The sequence below is a fragment of the Manduca sexta genome, chromosome 25 (genome assembly GCF_014839805.1).
Source record: "Manduca sexta isolate Smith_Timp_Sample1 chromosome 25, JHU_Msex_v1.0, whole genome shotgun sequence".
In the NCBI taxonomy this organism is placed as follows: Eukaryota; Metazoa; Arthropoda; class Insecta; order Lepidoptera; family Sphingidae; genus Manduca; species Manduca sexta.
In genome coordinates, this window is record NC_051139.1 from 2,810,724 (window position 1) to 2,828,736 (window position 18,013).

Below are 18,013 nucleotides of genomic sequence, written 5' to 3' on the forward strand. Positions count from 1 at the left end.
CCGAACGTTTCAGGACTGACCTATTATTTGTAGTATTTAAATTCGATGTGCAATCCATGAATACAGCTAAGTCAGGGGGTTTCCCTCCTCCTCCGTCTGGAGGGTCCTCGGAACTCATATCTTTATTATAATGATGGATTGAGAGTAACTTACGCAACGTGGTCAGCGGTTAAAGATAGACACCGCCCAACAGTACAGACGATGTTTATTTTTATTTTTTTAGCCAAATAATTAAGAACACGTAACTTTCCTGAGCAAAATTCCTGATGTCCAAGAATATTAAGGGTTTTCCAATATTTTTTCCCTATAATTATTTAATATAACAGTCAGAGCTGTCAAAGTCCTAATAAGACCTCAAAACAATAACCTCGTTTTACAATCACACATTTAAAAAAAATATCGATACATCGGCACTTGAATATTATTTCATTTTTAACATCCTTATCATATTTTGATCAAAATTAATGTCAAATGAAATCAGGAATGTGACTTCATAATACAAAAAAGAATATTTATTCGTAGAAGTTAAGTAAACAAAAGTTTTGTACGTAGCTATAATTATAGTAAATTTATAGATTAACATTATGGCAGAGATATCGTGGCCTTGGCAGTATAACTTTCCCCCTTTTTTTACGTAAGTAAACCCTATTATTTCGTATTAGCAATTTAGTGTCGTGCGTGTTTCTGAAAACCATGGAATTGTTAGGGAAAAAGTGGAAGTATATAAATGAGGGTAACGTACACATTGTTCTACAACTATTGGAGACAGACTACGTCCTCCGCTTAATAAAAGAGGATAGACCTTCAATGGATTTTACTCATATGAAAATCTGCGTTGATTTCGTAAACAAAGTGATGAATCCACTACTCCAAAATAATAACACGGAAGAAGAGACCGTGCAGTTGCCTTCAAACATACTACACGATCTAAGTCGACTTTTACATGATTTGCGACCACAAAATCGAATATTTAAATCTGTCATTAGCCCTCACGCTATTAAAGCTCCGAATCTCACCATCGTCAGTTCTATGTTTAAATCAAATTATTGTGTTGAAATAAAACCCAAAGAAGGTTACATGTGCAGAAGTTTGCAACCATATTCTAAATGTTATTTCTGTTTGAAACAGTACACAAAATTACAATTAAAACAAATACAGTCTGTGAGCAATTATTGCCCATTAGACTTGTTTTCTGGGATTAGGTCGAGGATGAATCATGCTATTAAATGTTTAGCAGATAATCCTCAGAATAACTTTAAATTATTTAAAAATGGAACCCTTGTCTATGATGAAAAAAGTAAGAGAGAATATTTGGATTGTATTATAAAATCTATTGGAGTTTTTGATACTACTGATATGTTTATTGACTATATAGTTGATATCCTACTTGGTAATAGTTGCGAATCAACATTAGTACATGAAAGTAAGGATCGAATCCCAGGAGAATGTGACGTTACTAACATTTTAGGAAGTTCATCTTTTTTGTACAACCTACTGCAAATTCAAAAACTAACAGAGTCCATAATTATGAATGAAATGAAAGAAACGAATTCAGATTATGTCCCGATAATTTTAAAGAAGTTAGAAAGTGAAAAACTTGACTTACAAAAACAAAATGATAGAGATAGATTCTTTAAAGTTCTGAAACCATTACACACAGCTCTGATATCAGCTGTGGCAAAAGATTGTTCAATTATGATAAGTTTTTCACCAGAGTTTGACGAATGTTATCCGTTCATACAAGTCAATAATACTAAAATAACATATAAGGTTTCCGTGACAGATTTAGAACCAAAATCGTTAAAAAGTGTTCTGAAAAGAATGGAAAACGAAAAAGAAATGATTGAAATCTATAAAGAATATTTTGGAAAGAAACAGTGTAAGTAATGATAGGTGATGTAATAAAAAAAATTAATCAATATAAGTTTGTGATGGGTGGGTCATTTTATATTTTTAACTGAGCCTTATATGGTATGTTGTTTTTTATATTTTTAAAAGATATTATGTTACATGAAATTTTGTCATGAAATATTTCCAACATTTCTATTACTAAGAGTCTCATTTACAGAAAAATACTTTTTTAGCAATTTAAATGAATATTTGAAATTGCTTGCAAATATAAAATAATAAAACAGAATCATTGACACTACATATATAATATACATGTACAAAAAACCTTGGAATCTAATAAAAACTTTTATTCATTTGTTCTAGAATTCAACCGCACACAGAAACTAGAACTAAGCAGTTAGAAGCATGGCAAGGACTGATTACAGACTATTTAAAAGCCACAAAACAATCAACTATAGATGTAAGGGAATCGCAGAATAGTCCTTTATTTAATAATGGAACAATAAATAGGAAATTATCGCAGGAGGCAATAGTAACTGTGCTAGAACACATGGCTAAAAGTGGAAGAGCATCACCTTTGGACAAAAGTAAGAATGTGTGGGAAGTGTACTGGCACTCCTTGGATGAATGGGGCAATATGATTTACAGCTGGGCGTGTGACAATGGTCTGAACAATTCAGTTTGTACACTATTTGAGCTCAGGGAAGGCGAGGACTCTGCTGATCAAGGTATTTTTAAATTATGATAGTAAATTTGTTCAGAATCTTAATGAATTTGTATACGGCCTAAACTGTATTTTTTTTTTCATAGGGTATAATAAAATGTGGTCAGATTTTATTCTATAGTGTAACAAAAATCCTTGTGGACTAATAAAATTTACACTGAACTTAATCAATTTATTAAAATTGAATAACTATTTGCTTGTCTTTTCAGAATTCCATGGGCTTGATATGAATATTCTCATCAAGGCATTAAAAACCTTAGAAATGAAAGGCCGCTGTGAAGTTATGGATTTTGAAGACAATCAAGGTGTCAAATTCTTCTGATCGGACCAGAAAATGCCTTAAAAGTTACACAACTGTTCATTTGCGACGACTGTTAGGAAAAACTTTATCTATTTAAATATTATTTCCGTCCATTGCTGTACTGCCCTTTCAAAATGGACTATTGAATTCCACTTTTACGGAAAAAATTATCAATCATGCAATATTTGAATTAATTTGTGTAGCCAGATTACTGAAATAAAATCTTAAAATTTTTAATACTTGTCAATGAAATACAGTCAGCGCTGACAAATGAAATGAAATAAAATTCAACAATACTCAGTAATCAAAATTTAACTTCATGGATCTGTATATACGGCTGAAATTAAAACCATCATTTGCTTCTCCCGTTCAGTACATTTTCGTTACATTAACATAAGCAGTATGTATGGAATGATAAAGTTGATTTTTATTTGCTGTATTTGACATCTTCCGTCATTTCGTCCAGCGCTGATGGAAATCTAAAGCTTTCGATCTTAATATGCTATTAAACATTTTATTGGCTTTATTCTCTGCCTAACAAGAGAAAGCAAAGTAAGAAAATAACTAATGATGTAAATATTTACCTACGAATATTTGATTAATTTATCTCTTTAAAAACAGAGCGCGACTATTTTGAATCAGGCCGAGCTCATTTCATGTACTAATAACGTTGAATGCATTTTGTTAAGTTGTAAATATTTTTAACGTTGAAATATATTGATATGATATTTTATAATCATTTTGTATTATTTAATGCAGTTTACATTGTAACTACAGTTCTTGTCTTAAATGCCTCGGGTGGAAATATTTTGCAGGATTTTATACGATGCTTATTCATAAAATTCGTGAGTAAAACAACTGTTAAATTTTACAAACCTTTAATTCGACTGACCAGTGTAAATTTTTATTTCAAAATGGATCACTTACATGTAATCATTAGGTATATATTACCTACATTAGAAAAAAAACAGGTAAAATTTCTTAAAAATTGGACTTACATCTTGTACTTATTAATATGTTATTTATTGATATAAACGTTTTTAATTAACAATTCAGAAGAATATTTTTTATATGCAGCTGATGTTGGTTTTTGAATAAAATATTTAAGACGTTCAGAATGGTCTTAAAGAGTGCATATTAATTGTGTGTTTTTATATTTCTATTTTATGTACTTAACGAAAATACATTTTTGTTACGAGGAAAAAAGATATATTTTCACCTTAAAAAAAATCCTATACAGTGAGTAATTCTTCTGAATTGACAATCTGAATTTCAACCATATTATAATGGTACACAATTTCAGCAAGTCTCGATTCAGTACTTTTTTAAGCATGTACTTAATTGATGTTATTTCTAGGGATTGGAAAACTTTATTTTTCAACGAACTCATAGACAATGTATAAACTGATCTTGTATGAAGTAGGGTTATGAATTAGAAACACCGAGTTCTTTTTTTAAATCAGCTGATTTCGCGCGTTCTCTACATGTCTATAAAGCGCGCGCGAGGTTGTGTGGACATGCCTTTACTTAGGTTATATATGAAGCTAGTGACCAAGTATGAAATTATACTAAGTCTAAGATGTGAAGATATTTGTTCAATTAGGGGTAAAAAGGTTTTATATCGGTAAATACCATAAATATTGTACGATACTAGTAAAAAGTTTGTATACATTATCTGCGAGTCCTATTGAGAAATCTCGAAGCGTATCGAACTAACTACCAAACGATCAGTCTTCAACCAAAACACATCAACATCTATATTTCACAAAATCAACAAATAAATTAAAACATATTTACAATTATTCTACCTCAACCTTAAACTTGGAACTTAAGCGAGACTTAAATATATAAGCGGGTCTACAAGGCCCCTTAGAAATTCAGAAAAAGAACTTCCTTATTCAAAAAGGTTCGCATATAAGTAACATAATAAATATCAATAAATAATATTATGTTATCTTATTCTTAAACTGTATAGTCATGGAAGTACTTTTCTCCTAAAATCCATCTAAAGTGGCCTTTAAATACCCGTAAGTCGAGTTACAAATTGTGCTTATTTCTTGTACTTTCTATCTAAACAAAACACTTTAGGCTTAGGTTATGATAACTTCATAGTCACTTCGACCCTTTAACCGCCAATTTCAATAAAACACCCAAGCGTGAAAATTAACTAACCATAATAAATTTCCTTTTTATACTCTGGCGAATAACTTATTTTCATTGTTTCTTCTCAGAATCTAATAAAGATTAGTATAAGGGTCGTTCAGTGAAACGGCTGTGAATGATAATATTTCCCCCCATTGTGAGTATACGAACAAAGTAGGTAGCCATCAAAACTGTTCATGTTTTTCTATAACTTTCTTAACACTGGCAGATCTGCCATAAACATGTTTAGAGAACATTGGCTACAGCTCTACTTACAATTATTGGGTAATATGTCCATAACAAGTCCAGCAATTTTTCGTAAATTTATAAAGGTCATAAGCGCCTCAATAAAAAATTCGGAGTATTTGAAGTCTGCCAGCCCGCCCTAGGCCATTGTGATGGACTTATCTAAACCCACAATAGTAGAAGAGGCCAGTGCACAGCAGTGGACATCATACAGGGCTGATATCATTATTATAAACGCCTTTATAAGTTCTCCTTTCGCTATTGGTCAATGGCAGTGTATTCTGAGGTGCTAATTTTTTTTAAGTGGGGTGTTACGGTTTCTATTTGACTTAACGAAAGAGGTTACTAATCAAATATTTGCTCATACAACATATATCAATTATTTGAATCCTCCTTGCATTTCCTGAGTTCTGCTAACACTACTGTAACTAAATCACAGATTATTAACTCTAGTGGAATGTGTAAGCTTAATATTAAACTTAACGTCTTAGTGTACAATTCTAAATAACTCAAAGATGCCCCTTTATTCTAGTAGAGATTCATAGTAATATCGGAAATTCCATTTAAGGCGCCTTATTTTCTATGCCACGCGTTATTCTAACAGAGCGCAGGCACGTAATGCACTGCGTTACGTTTAAGAAATTATAAATTGGTATACAGAATATACCGTGCCACGCAAATTTCAAGAAGATAACATGAAACGGCCGCGTTATGCGTTTACAGTGTCATACAGAATAAGGCCCAAGGCCGGCTTTGGAAGGCCATGGATTAGCTCGAGATCCCAAGGCCGCCAGATGTTGCTTCTTTTCTGATAAGGGAGATAAAGTAGTACGTAGGTCACCTTTAGTGTACGCAACTAGCTAGCTTATGCCGATGGCTTGTATTTATCAGAAAATAAGTAAAGTTTAGCAGCCTTGGAATCTCGATCTATTTTAGTAAATTTCTAAATTCAAAAATGAGAACCTGAAATTGGTTGAACGAATTTAAATTTTGTTTGTAAAATGATATCAAAGATTCTCACGGCTCTTAAAGGCTCGATTAAAATGTGTATTTTATATGGAATTAATATAAGGTAGGTAGAGTTACATATTTTTTCACTTTACAAGTACTCAAACAAGGAAACTTTTTACAAGACAAAATAAAGTTACTATTAATTATTAAAATAAGTTGTGGGATTTTTGTGACAACCCTAGAGCATTAGTAAAAGTTCCTTCGTGTTTTGATCCAGTCTATAAATCCAGATTTCATAGACGCTAATTAAATTATCATTGTACCAATAATATAGTCAAGAGGACTATATTTCCAATCAATTCAATTCTGAACTAGTGTCGTCCAGTCATTGTTATATGAAGGTTTATAAATGAATTACCAAAATTTAACACAGTCAACATATGATTATTATAACTTTAACATAACTTTTCATTTATTAACTCAAATTACATAACGGCATTCCAAGAATCATTCGAAAATCTCTCAAATCTTCCAGTTCAAACTTTGCAGTAAATTTTCAGCTCTAACATTATCCAGGGTCCATTAAATACAACCTATACACCTTCAAAATCAATACTTAGGATACCTGCCTCCTGGCAGTTGACTTTCCATAATACTGCCCTTAGGGTTAAGACCTACAAATGGTCGCTACATTCTAAAGCCGCGTTACAATATCCATTTGTTCTCTCGATGCCGTTAGGGACGTTTGTGATGCCATTAAGGGTCCCGTTGGTCTTCTCGGCGCAGACCACGAGGTCTACCGATGGGACCACGGCATTGCCGCTCTTGCTGCCTGGTGGACGGTAGAACCACCACGCGAGGAAGAAGAATAGAAGAGAACAGAGTTTCCCTACTAGTGCTAGGACGAGCATGTACCTGAAAATGTTCAAAAGTAAGTAATTTAATTCCAATAATTAAATAAGCTAGTAAATATATTCTTATGTACCTATAAAGTTTTTATAGAATTATGGAACCACTCCTCATTGTGATAAGTTTCATTTTTTATTGTCCTCCTATGTGAGTGCTTATTTCCCTAAAGTGGGTGGTAAAAACAGGAGTGAGCAATATGTAAATTAAACCTTGATTCCTCTCCATCATTGGGACACAGTTTTTTTTTATTAAAAAATAACGTTTAAAACAAACACATAAAACAACTTACCTGCTCATGTTAATATTATCGTACTGCAAACACGCGCCGGTGGTGTCGCAGGAGTTGGACCACAGCGAGCACGACAGGTCGATAAGGAAGCCGAAGAGTAAAGGCGCGGGAATCGTACCCAGGAGTCGAACCTTGATCCACTGGATACCTAGCGCGAACGAGCGCTGGTCTTCTCGCACACACCTGAAATATAAAACCATAATTAAATGTAAATTTATCAATTTCCTAATGTAATTGATGGCCATAGCCCACCGATGCCTGATATACAGGGCAGTTCCGTTTCATTTTGAAGGAAAGCTAGCCAAAATATGCCTAGTGCTATAATAGCGAGCAAGTATAATACAGTCCAGACTAGTATTTCTAAATCTTTGGTGATAATAAGTGGGCCTATATTCATAAGTGGTTATCCACTTGTTGGTACCTATCTGTGAACATGGTAAGCCTATTGAGACTACGAGATCCATTCAAATCACACGAACCTGAGCGTGGCGGAGAGCGCGGGCATGGTGGCGAGGAATGTGAACAGCATCACGCAGAAGGAGAGCCCCACGAAGAGCCACAGGTACGGGCAGTCCGTGCTGCAGATACTGTTGATCGCCTCGTACTCCACCGACGTGTTGCTCGCTGGAAATTGATATATAAATTGTAACTTTTTACCCTGGTATCCCTTTCGCATCAGTTTTAAATATTTTGAAGATATTATCACATTTCGCATTTATTTGTCACTCTGGTTTCTCTTGAAACCACAGACGTTCCATGTGGAAAATAATATTCATTACTCACCTTTTACAACACTTCTTTGAAATGTAGATTATTTGTTTTTCTAACTAGTAACAAAAATACACCACGATACCCACCTCCATATGAAGTATAGACGGGCAGAGAGCCATTATCAGGCGGCCGTATGCATCCGCAGTGGTGGAAGAGCTGCGCGTCGCCGTACAGCTCGCGACGCGTGCATGCGGCGTGACACGGCGAGTAGTACACCGCGCCGTCCGCACCACACACCGGCGCGTATGCCGCCGCAGCGCACGCGCAACCCACGTTGCATTGCGAAGTTAGACGGTCAGCTCTATGGTAGAGCAGAATTATGGTTGAGGTTAGGCAAAGTCCACAAATCACACGAAGTATTATTAGGACGTTCTGATACCACGAGAACGATATTCAAATAATACTTTGTGTTAATGCAGATATTTCTTCAAAATAAAATGTCGAGAAAATGGTTATCGAGCGATAATTAGCGCTGTACCCATGGGACTCAATGTAAAAAACTTAAGTTGCACATTACAGTTAACTAATTAGCTGAAAACAATAGATACGTAGGAAAATAGTAATCAACGTTAGGATACAATATCATCTCATTGTTATTTAACAATTTACCCCGGTATAGAGGGACTGTTGTACGGCACAGTGACTCCGGCGAAGGGATAGTCTTCGCAGTTGAGAATAAAGCAGAATGTAAACGCGGCAGCGATGACGGTGGCCCCCACGCACAACTTAATAATGCCGGCACAAGCCAGCTTCCATCTCTTGACCAGCCATCCGCCAAGGAAGGTCCCTCCGCCCCCCGCTGGTACTGTTATTACTCCTGCAAAAATAAACGACGTTGGTTGAGCCTGAGTTACAATAAATATTGACACTTATCGATAGGACAACAACTACATATTTATTTGAAGCAATCTTCAACGTATTCTGGTGGTGTATTTTAGGAAAGGTAGCTAAAGAATATGTATGTAGTTATGACAATTCAAGTGATAGCGTTTGCTATTTTATTCAAGGGTAGCAAAGGTAAAACTCCTACCTAAAAGCAAAGCAGCATCCGACGCTCTTACAGCAAATTGATTCTCAATCAACTTCGGAAGGAAGGCTGCGAACCCTGAAATGAGCATGCCTTCACTGGCGCCCGCTAAGTTTAAGAACATGAAGGTGGGATTCGTGAGCAGCGCTGCAGCGGCTCGAGGCAGCTCGTGGAGAGCGCTGAATGCCGCTGACTTTGATGCTGCGCCTTCGTGGGCTTCCGATACTTTGGATGCTCGGATTTCTGCCGCACCTGAGTAATTAAATAGGTTTTTATCGAAGTGAAAGGATGAATACAGAGCAGTTGATATAATTTCGTCGAGCTTTCAAGTCATAAACTGGCTACGTTCGTGACTGACTTACTGGTGCCAGTTTATATGACCAGCGTTAAGTAAGTAACCTAGAATTTGAAGGTTCCCCCGAGGCAATTCTTGTGCGCTCGGTTTCCATACCGAATACACACCCATGCACAGGGGGACATCTGTCACGGCCCGAGGCACACAGTTACATGTGTATACCACATGCTGGCCAATTCACATTAAGGCCTACGAAGGCCCACGAACATTTCCTGGCCTTTCCATCTTTCCATTTTAAGAAGGTTCCTTTTCTTCCCCTACACTTCCCTTCCCCAGCTATACCCTCCCAACCATCCTCCAGGGCCATGCATTTGCTAAGCCGGGGGATTCCAGTATCCCATTTGCAGGTTTCCCCCAGTTGACTGCGGGGTCCGATAATTTAAAACAAAACGTGCATGAAACTAGCTATACTATTAGCAACAGCTTTAAGTGTCCCTTAACCCTTAAGCAATAAGGTATCAGATAGATCTCCATACCATCTCCATGGAAGTTAGATCTCCATACCTGGTAACTCATGTGGGAAGGCCAGTAGCGGTATAGCCACGATGAGACAGAGCAACGTGGAGAGTATGAACCCGATCCACCAAGCGCCGATCCACACCGAGCTCTGTGGTGTTATTCCTAACCTAAACGTTAAAAAAATATTCATGTAAGTATATCTACTTATTGGAAAACAAAAAATACCGCATGTATAAATAATTATAATTAGGTAAATGATAACTCCAATAAAAACTACGATATTTCTTGAATATAAACATATTATATATTATGATATATATAAACCGGATTTATTGAATACATATATACATATGTTCTTTACACTGCCATCAGTTCGGAGAGCAGTTCTCACTAGAAAAGAAGGGGCTAGAAACTCTACTATAGCTGTTTTCAAAATCAGTTTAAGGTATCATCAGATATAGACAATAGCCTGGGTTTACATACTTCAAAGAAGATCACAGTCGGGCTTTTATTTGTTTAATATTTTTGTACCTATGTCATTTTTATTGATGTATAGCTATATTCGTTATCCTACTGTTTCTTAGTGAATGCACGTATACCCACGTGGGGTTAGCAAACGCGTTGTTATTCATGCTTTCTCATTTTGTCGTGAATGAAAGCCTATGTGACTTTAACCCTTGGGAATTTGCTGGGGTCGCTGAGGCATCATACAATTCGTAAGTAACAGGATGAATTCAGTAGATAGTACTATCATAGAGACACTGAAGCGTAGAAAAAAAATAAAAAAAATATAAAGTACTGGAGATTAAGAGTAGTCGAAAATTTCTCAAGAAATAAAGTACTTCGATTTTTCAATTCGCAAATTTATGTTTCACCGACGAGAATTTGAAAAATGATCATGGTATACAGACATACATAGTCATATGTTGTGTGTGGCAGGCACAAAAAACAACATTATAAATCCTACTACGTCATATTATTTAATACGCAATCCCCGCCTAAACACACGAAGTAAAGTCACGTCCATATGAATGGAATTATTACCGCGTCAGTTGATATTTTCGAGTGGTTCTTCAGCATAAATTGAGAGCCGCCGAGCCGAGGGTACTGTTACTTTATTATTACGCGTACGGGCTTGTTTTCTTATGCAAATCCATCGGGCTGCTCAACCATCTAACTTAAGGGTTTTGTTTACGTCGGATGTCTGTCTGTGGTTTTAAACCTCATATCATATTAGAGGTAAATATCAGTATATTAATTTTATCGGGTCATATTTTAGAGAAAATTGCAGTATTTCTGACTTAAAATTATAACGCCTGGTGTGGACAATGTATTCAATCGTCAAAAGTTATTCATTTGAATTGGAACGTTTCAATGGGTACTCGTACACGACGCAACGTTTAATTTCTTAGGTTTTCACGTGGTTTTCATATAAAATTTTATGCCCACTGGCTAGCTTTCGCATATTAGAACGTTACATACCTAATATCTATTTAATAATTAGCGTAGGTGGAACTTTGTAATTACCTTTATTAATATGAACAAAAGGTGTCATGGCGTTACAATACATAGCTTTTAAGACTAAAAAAATAGAACTGCCCGACAGCATTATGACAATCATGTGACTGTTGCATAATTTTCGTTTGTAAACTCTAAATAAGGCTTTAAACGCAAAGGGTCTGTTTTGCTGTGGTAACCTAGTGTCGCTCTATTTTCTGAGCCTCGTTTAAATACGTCCTAAGATATCTTTTTTTTTACTTTTTTTTCTTATTTTACTACAGTTCCTCATATATAATATTGATCATATTATAATGGGAACGTATATGTATAAAAATTCTTTAAAATGGGTATTAAATACAACAAACTATTACTTAATTTATAATTATAACTAACACTCAACTAAACATAAATAACCTTGGAAAAATAATGAACTTTACCCAGGCATTAGAAAAAAAAAACTGTGGCCGCCATCGCAGAAAGTACACGTCAACACATTCTATTACACCCAAAAATAAACATGTGACCAAAAAGCCTATTGAAAATTCGCAAAAGTACTTGTAAAATTGGTGAAGCCACAGTACAGAGGTCGTTGAAAACTCCTACTACGTCCCTCGGGAAGCCCTGTATATGTATACCGTGAAATTAATTTATGAAAAGTCGCTTGCGCGTGTGCCCACAATGAGATGAAAGCGGAAAGGTAAGTTGGCTGAATGAAGCCCTGCCGTTGCTGGTGGGATGGAATATTAAAAAATAAATAAAAAAAGTGTAGCACGCGTCTGGCTCTTTCTGTTTGCCTTTGTTTGTGATTGTGAAGAAAATTGCGTGTATCGGTCTGATTTACAAACCTTTGGGGAAAATTATTGAAAATATCTTTTAATTAATTTTGCAGACTTTGACTTTAAAATAACATTTTGGTTTTAGATAAGATTGATTTATGAACATTGAATGTAGAATGGTTTTGAGGAAATAATTAATATAAATATATTTAATTTAAATTGAAAAATTAAATTTAAATATATTTTTAATTATTACAATCGTCAAGGATGCGTACTATTTTCCGCAAGAATACGTAAGATTTTTTTTTATATTGGTAAGTGCTTCCGATTCTTCGTTGAATTTGTCAATGTCATATAATATAACTTCCTTATTCCGACCGGATGCATGTAATTGTTAAATAAGAACTAATAATACATAAGTATTCACAAATTTCAATAATACCCAGGTAGTATTTTTCAAGCAAAAACAATTTCAGCTATGCATTATTACATTTCCAAAAAGTTTGAAGTACCCTTATGCGTCTGCATTTTGTCTATATGATTACTAGAGCAATGAGTTCGAATTTTAACAGCGAAATTATTCGTAACTGCCTGGATATTTCGAAAGCGTTTCAAACTTGTTAACCGACTTCAAAAAAGGAGGAGGTTATCAATTCGACGTGAATGTTATTTTTTTTTAATATTATCAACAATCAACACCGATAAAGTTCGACGACTTAGTTAAAAATAAACTGGAATACCGCGATTTTCGTGTTAACTATGCTAATTGGTGAATATTAATTTGTGACACCTGATTTTATATTGGTTTTGAAATTACATAATAAGTATAATACGCTTAAAGAATCCTTAGTTTCACGTCTCGTTTTGTTACTGATAGCTAATATAGGACAAAGCAGTGTAATAGACTTTGCAATAAGTTTAGGACAATTTTTATACACCTGCGTACACAGGTCTATATACTGAGCTAGTGGCGGTCTTACTAATTGCGAAGGCTCTACCAGATCTTGGCGAGGGCTTTTTACCCGATTGCTGAAGAAGGATCGTCTTTCTTCTTTTGCGCCCTTGCAATCACGAGGTCTTTCAAAGTGCAAGGCTGCTAATAACTAAATTAATAATTAATATTACACTTACGTTCCGGAATCTACTGTGAGGAAGTCTGTGTAAATCGTTAGCATCTGGCCGCCCAACACGTAGCCCAGCGCTGGGCCGACCACTGCCATCGTGTAGTAAACACCTGGAATAGACAAACTTGTTATATTCTATATATACTTGTACTAGATACAGAGCTCTCCTTTATTTTTCCAGAGAAAATGAACGTCACAAACAACGTGATACCTATAATTTAAAAAAAAGGGGTGGGATACGTTCTTAGATGGGTGAAATATATATCAGATCAGCAAAAAAAAATATAGTAAATGCCTTTAAAGGTAAGTATTTATAGTAAGTAAGTACTAAATAATAAACTTAAAGTAAAATAATAATATTAAATAAAAACTTGAACTTCGAAACGGAAGTAAATGTCCTTGTCCTTTGTTACGAACCTTTATTTTACGTTCGTTTATAAATTGCAATAATTAATGTAAAGTATAATAAAAAAGATTAATTTCATGTTCCTAAATAGATTATTATCGAATTTTGAATCTGTTTAATTACGTAACTTTAACAAGAAACATATTATACGCGAGTAAGCTATAAAAAATTACACAAACCCGCCTTTGGTCCCTGAAAGGGTAGGCAGAGGCACGACTAGTGCACCCATTTTCCGTAATGTGTAAACCGTCCCATGGGACGTGAATCATATCATGATGTGATAGGGGGCGAGTCTACCTCCATATCGGGCACATATTCCAGACTCTGGGCTGACACTGCGTAGGTAAACCCAATATCACTGCAAGACTCGGGGATCAAACCCGAGACTTCAGCACTGCAGTCGTATCGTAATACAACTATGTACGTGTTATAAATTTAATTATTTAATGTAATAATATTTCCTTTAACATTCAGCATTTAATAATAAATATTATTTTAGGTAATTTACGATCATATAGTAAAGAATTCGAAAATCTTTCGAAGAGTCAAGGTTGCCTCTTACATACTAAACTATTTATTTTATTCGGCCCCACTACATCTGATTGTTAGTGGAGTGGGGTCCAATGGAATGTCGACTGCCGAGTGATGATTACCTCTCGACAGTCAACACAATTATGCTGGCTTGTTGAAACCGGATATACACAGGCTGATCCCAGCTGTTTAAGTAGAGCTGTAGGCATAACACAAAACAGAAAAGTTTTGTAAACTACAATTGTCCTGAGTAGTTTCGAATGGCGAAACTCGTATGCACTAAACGAGCAAATTCTTGCGGAAGATTCTTGCATATTTTAAAGATTTTTTTTTTATGTAAACCAGTTTTTGCGAAGCGTGAGCGAGTGCGGAATATCCTCTGCACGCGACCAAAAATATTCTAGCTAAGATTTATATAAGCATAGGCCAGACTTGCTAACATTGATTTCCTTTTGTGATGGTTCTAAATCATGTGTTTTTTAGCTATAAGATGACTCAGCGCAGTACCAACTGTCCCTTGAAAGTCCCGTTGCTCCCACGTAGAACAGATATCCGTCAGGCTGTACCTACTTGCGCAAAAAAATGGTACCAGGACCCACCTGTGACACTCAACAGGAACTAATAAAATGTTTAACAAAAGCGAGATTTAAAAAAATCGTAAAATATAGGATTAATTAGATATGATCGGTAATCACTACAATACTTGAGCAAAATATTCTTAGTTATTTGCTTTTCAAAGCAGGTTCATCCCGAACCATAATCTTTTATATCTAGATCTCCATTAGCACGCAATAACAGTGTCTCTACGGTATACCGGGTGAAGTGTTAAAACGCTCCCGGTATCGCGTTCCTTTATAAATCCATTCTCTCAACACGATGTTTTCACAGTTGAAAGCTGCAACTCACGGCGCGAGGGTGGTAACACACTGATAGATGGAAGCTAACTCAGCTATACTGCGACTTTGACTAGTAAGTCTTTCTTTCTATTTGCAATAGATAGGACTATGCAGAGCTACGTTATGTTCTGAAGAAGCCGAATGAAATCGGAGGTCTCCACTGTCTGATTTGAAAACTTTGTTGTTCCGTTTCATGTAACTACTGAGGTTGTTTTGACTAAGTATTAGGTACGCATTTAATTTTCAACATTAATATTTTCGTTATTTTTGAAAGAATAACCATAATTAACTAATTTTAACATAACACATTAAATGTATACTTCTATATTTAATAAAAGTAAACATAATTCTTTTATTTTAAAATTTGTCTTTTATAGCTTTCATTGTAACACGTGGCTAAGCGAGTTGAAATCTCTCGATACCACAAGAGGCGCACACATCACGCCCCTTGCCGGCTCCTTCTGAATACCGTTCCCTTGTCCTCCGCGGCCACTTATCCTCGAGAGGGAAGCGAACTGAGAGCTCTGAATGGAGAAGCGGCTGTTACCAACGCTTTTATTTTTTTTCTCCTAAATTGCTATTTTCGTATGTGACACGGTCTCTATGGTGTTATAAATACGTTTTCTTTTAGGTTTTGGCAGATTTATGATTCAAGTCAATTGCTGTTTTAAGTAAATAAACTTAGATAGACTTACATAGTCGTTCATTGCTTGAAATTTAGATAGTTAAGAGAGCTTTAAAGATCTTTTACTTAAGAGTACAGGTGTATGCAAGGATTATAACAGTTACCACAAAGTTAATACATATGTGTATAAAATGACATGAAAGTTTCTTTACCTAAATTCTTTTCGTGTGCTATTATTTACAAAATTAGAAACATTTTATGACAGAATAAATTCATGTTATACATATAATTATAGTACAGCAGCTGTACTGGAAACTATTCATTTACCATATCCATCCATACCCCATCGCATGGGGTAAACGTGAACAATAGTATAACTTCGAAATCAACATTAACCGGCATGCAGTTAATAGAGTTGCGACCGCAGAAATGCATTTAGAAGCATTTCCGACGCAGACGCCTCAACATACTCGATGCAAATAATCGTCTGCGGGCTGCGGTGTTGTGTGATTGACTTCAGGTGTTTGCCGCCGAAATTCTATTAATTCGTCTCGACTGTTAATAACGTTTCGCGAGACATACGCAATGCAATATTACAGGAAATAGCTTAAACGTTAATAACTTTATGAGAAGAAAAATTAAAAAGGATTTTCAAAATGAAGGCGAGTAAGTTTTAAACAACGAACCTCTTTGCTTTCCAGACATGTATATAATTACCCTATTCCATATTCGAAATGTTCCCGTTTACCCCATTATGCGCGTAACTAAAGTATGAAGCTAAACAGCTCCTTAGTAAATGGAGTGCTGAGATTATAATGTGAGGCAATACAAGCGAGTGGTTTTCATGTTTATAGCCGGCCGCAGTACCGGACCGACCATTACCCCTTACGAGCAAGCCACATTATACCTTCATACGAGTGTTATATCAATGATTATTATATGACGCCGTGTTACGACGCCGGTCTTTTACAAAGTCGGGGTACGTTGGAACACTACCCCATTCCGTTCAAGGACTTTTGTTGTAATAACTGTTTTAGCTTGTAATATATATTTAATGTTGACAGTAAAAGGCAATTTTAAATGTTTCCCGTTTTGATTTTACCGCTCCGTACACGTTTTCATTATCATCATTACTTTTTTCTAATACATAGTACTAAAATTATATTGTGATGAGTGTGTGTGTGTGCGTGTGTGTGTGTAAAAAAACAAATCTGAAATCTACAAATTACAAATCTAGGTCCATCTATCTGCCTTTTGAACAAAACATAATATACAATGATAAGCAATAAACCTGTAGTTATTATAAAAATAATTAAAACTCACCTAAATACACTGAAGACATCTTCTTAGAGACGTTTTCGTCTATGTAGGTGACGCCGAGGGTGAAGAGTGGTGTTGCGCCCGCGCCGTGGAGCAGCTGCGCGAACACGAACACCGCTACTGCCCACGAACCACCTTCTGAAGGGGTCGTGTCCTCGCATCGGCTTGACTGGATAGTGGAAAATGAGTTGCTGATTAAAGAGGTTAGTGTTAAGGCAGTTCGGATTGTTTAATATTTTTTTAATTACTTGTGGCCAGAATGAGATAAAAACTGATAAATTTAAGTAATTAAAAGGTTATGAAATTATTGCAATCTAAAAATAAATTCTTTAAAAGGCTGCAAACATAATTAAGTAAGAATTCTTTATGCAAGGAACGCTCGTGCACGTAAATTAAATAATTAAACTAAATCAACCTTGAATCACAATTCCTTAAAATAAAATCAAATACGAACGATAGAAAATATAACGTTACCGTTCGATTAGGATTGCAAAGATCGTCCGTTTCGATGCTTGCTATCCTGTTAGGCGGTACGAGGAAGTGTGGCAGCGCGAAGAGTAGAGAACCAGTCCCCATGAGCAGCACGCCCAGGCCGAGCCAGCGGGGCTTGGAGGAACCGCTCCTGCCGCCCAAATACGTTACCGGCGCCAGGCAAGCGAAGGAGGCCATGTCGTATCTGTGACAATTACTCACTTTTTATCCTCTTGTTACTGAATCTTATGGTAAATACAGTAAAGGTAAAATATAGAATCCATTAAAGACGTTGTATTCCTCTGTAGTTCCACGATGGTCAGATTTATCATGCAAATT

At 35.7% G+C, this 18,013-nt stretch overlaps 2 protein-coding genes across 4 annotated transcripts in view; one reads left to right on the forward strand and one right to left on the reverse strand.

Moving 5' to 3' along the window:
* Positions 1–430: 430 nt before the first annotated feature.
* Positions 431–3,612, forward strand: LOC115440772 (vacuolar protein-sorting-associated protein 25). 2 transcript variants are annotated; one of them, XM_037442806.1, is made up of 3 exons: positions 431–634; positions 2,215–2,579; positions 2,785–3,612. In XM_037442806.1, the coding sequence occupies exons 1-3, from the start codon at positions 585–587 to the stop codon at positions 2,895–2,897; spliced, it is 528 nt and encodes a 175-aa protein (XP_037298703.1). In that variant the 5' UTR covers positions 431–584; the 3' UTR covers positions 2,898–3,612. The 2 variants fall into 2 exon arrangements, with proteins under 2 accessions (XP_037298703.1, XP_030021087.2); XM_030165227.2 differs by lacking the exons at positions 431–634; positions 2,785–3,612 and adding an exon at positions 644–1,879 and having other exon boundaries at positions 2,215–2,437.
* Positions 3,613–3,737: 125 nt separating this feature from the next.
* LOC115440771 (solute carrier organic anion transporter family member 4A1) overlaps positions 3,738–18,013 on the reverse strand; it is a 56,063-nt gene continuing 41,787 nt past the window's right edge. For both annotated transcript variants that reach the window (XM_030165223.2, XM_030165226.2), the window contains 10 exons: positions 17,678–17,879; positions 17,207–17,372; positions 13,433–13,535; positions 10,071–10,192; positions 9,215–9,463; positions 8,794–9,001; positions 8,271–8,485; positions 7,893–8,037; positions 7,414–7,596; positions 3,738–7,130 (listed from right to left, as the gene is read on the reverse strand). In XM_030165223.2, coding sequence (XP_030021083.2) covers positions 6,890–7,130; positions 7,414–7,596; positions 7,893–8,037; positions 8,271–8,485; positions 8,794–9,001; positions 9,215–9,463; positions 10,071–10,192; positions 13,433–13,535; positions 17,207–17,372; positions 17,678–17,879 — 1,834 coding nt within the window. In that variant the 3' untranslated portion in view covers positions 3,738–6,889. The remainder of the gene's footprint in view (positions 7,131–7,413; positions 7,597–7,892; positions 8,038–8,270; positions 8,486–8,793; positions 9,002–9,214; positions 9,464–10,070; positions 10,193–13,432; positions 13,536–17,206; positions 17,373–17,677; positions 17,880–18,013) is intronic.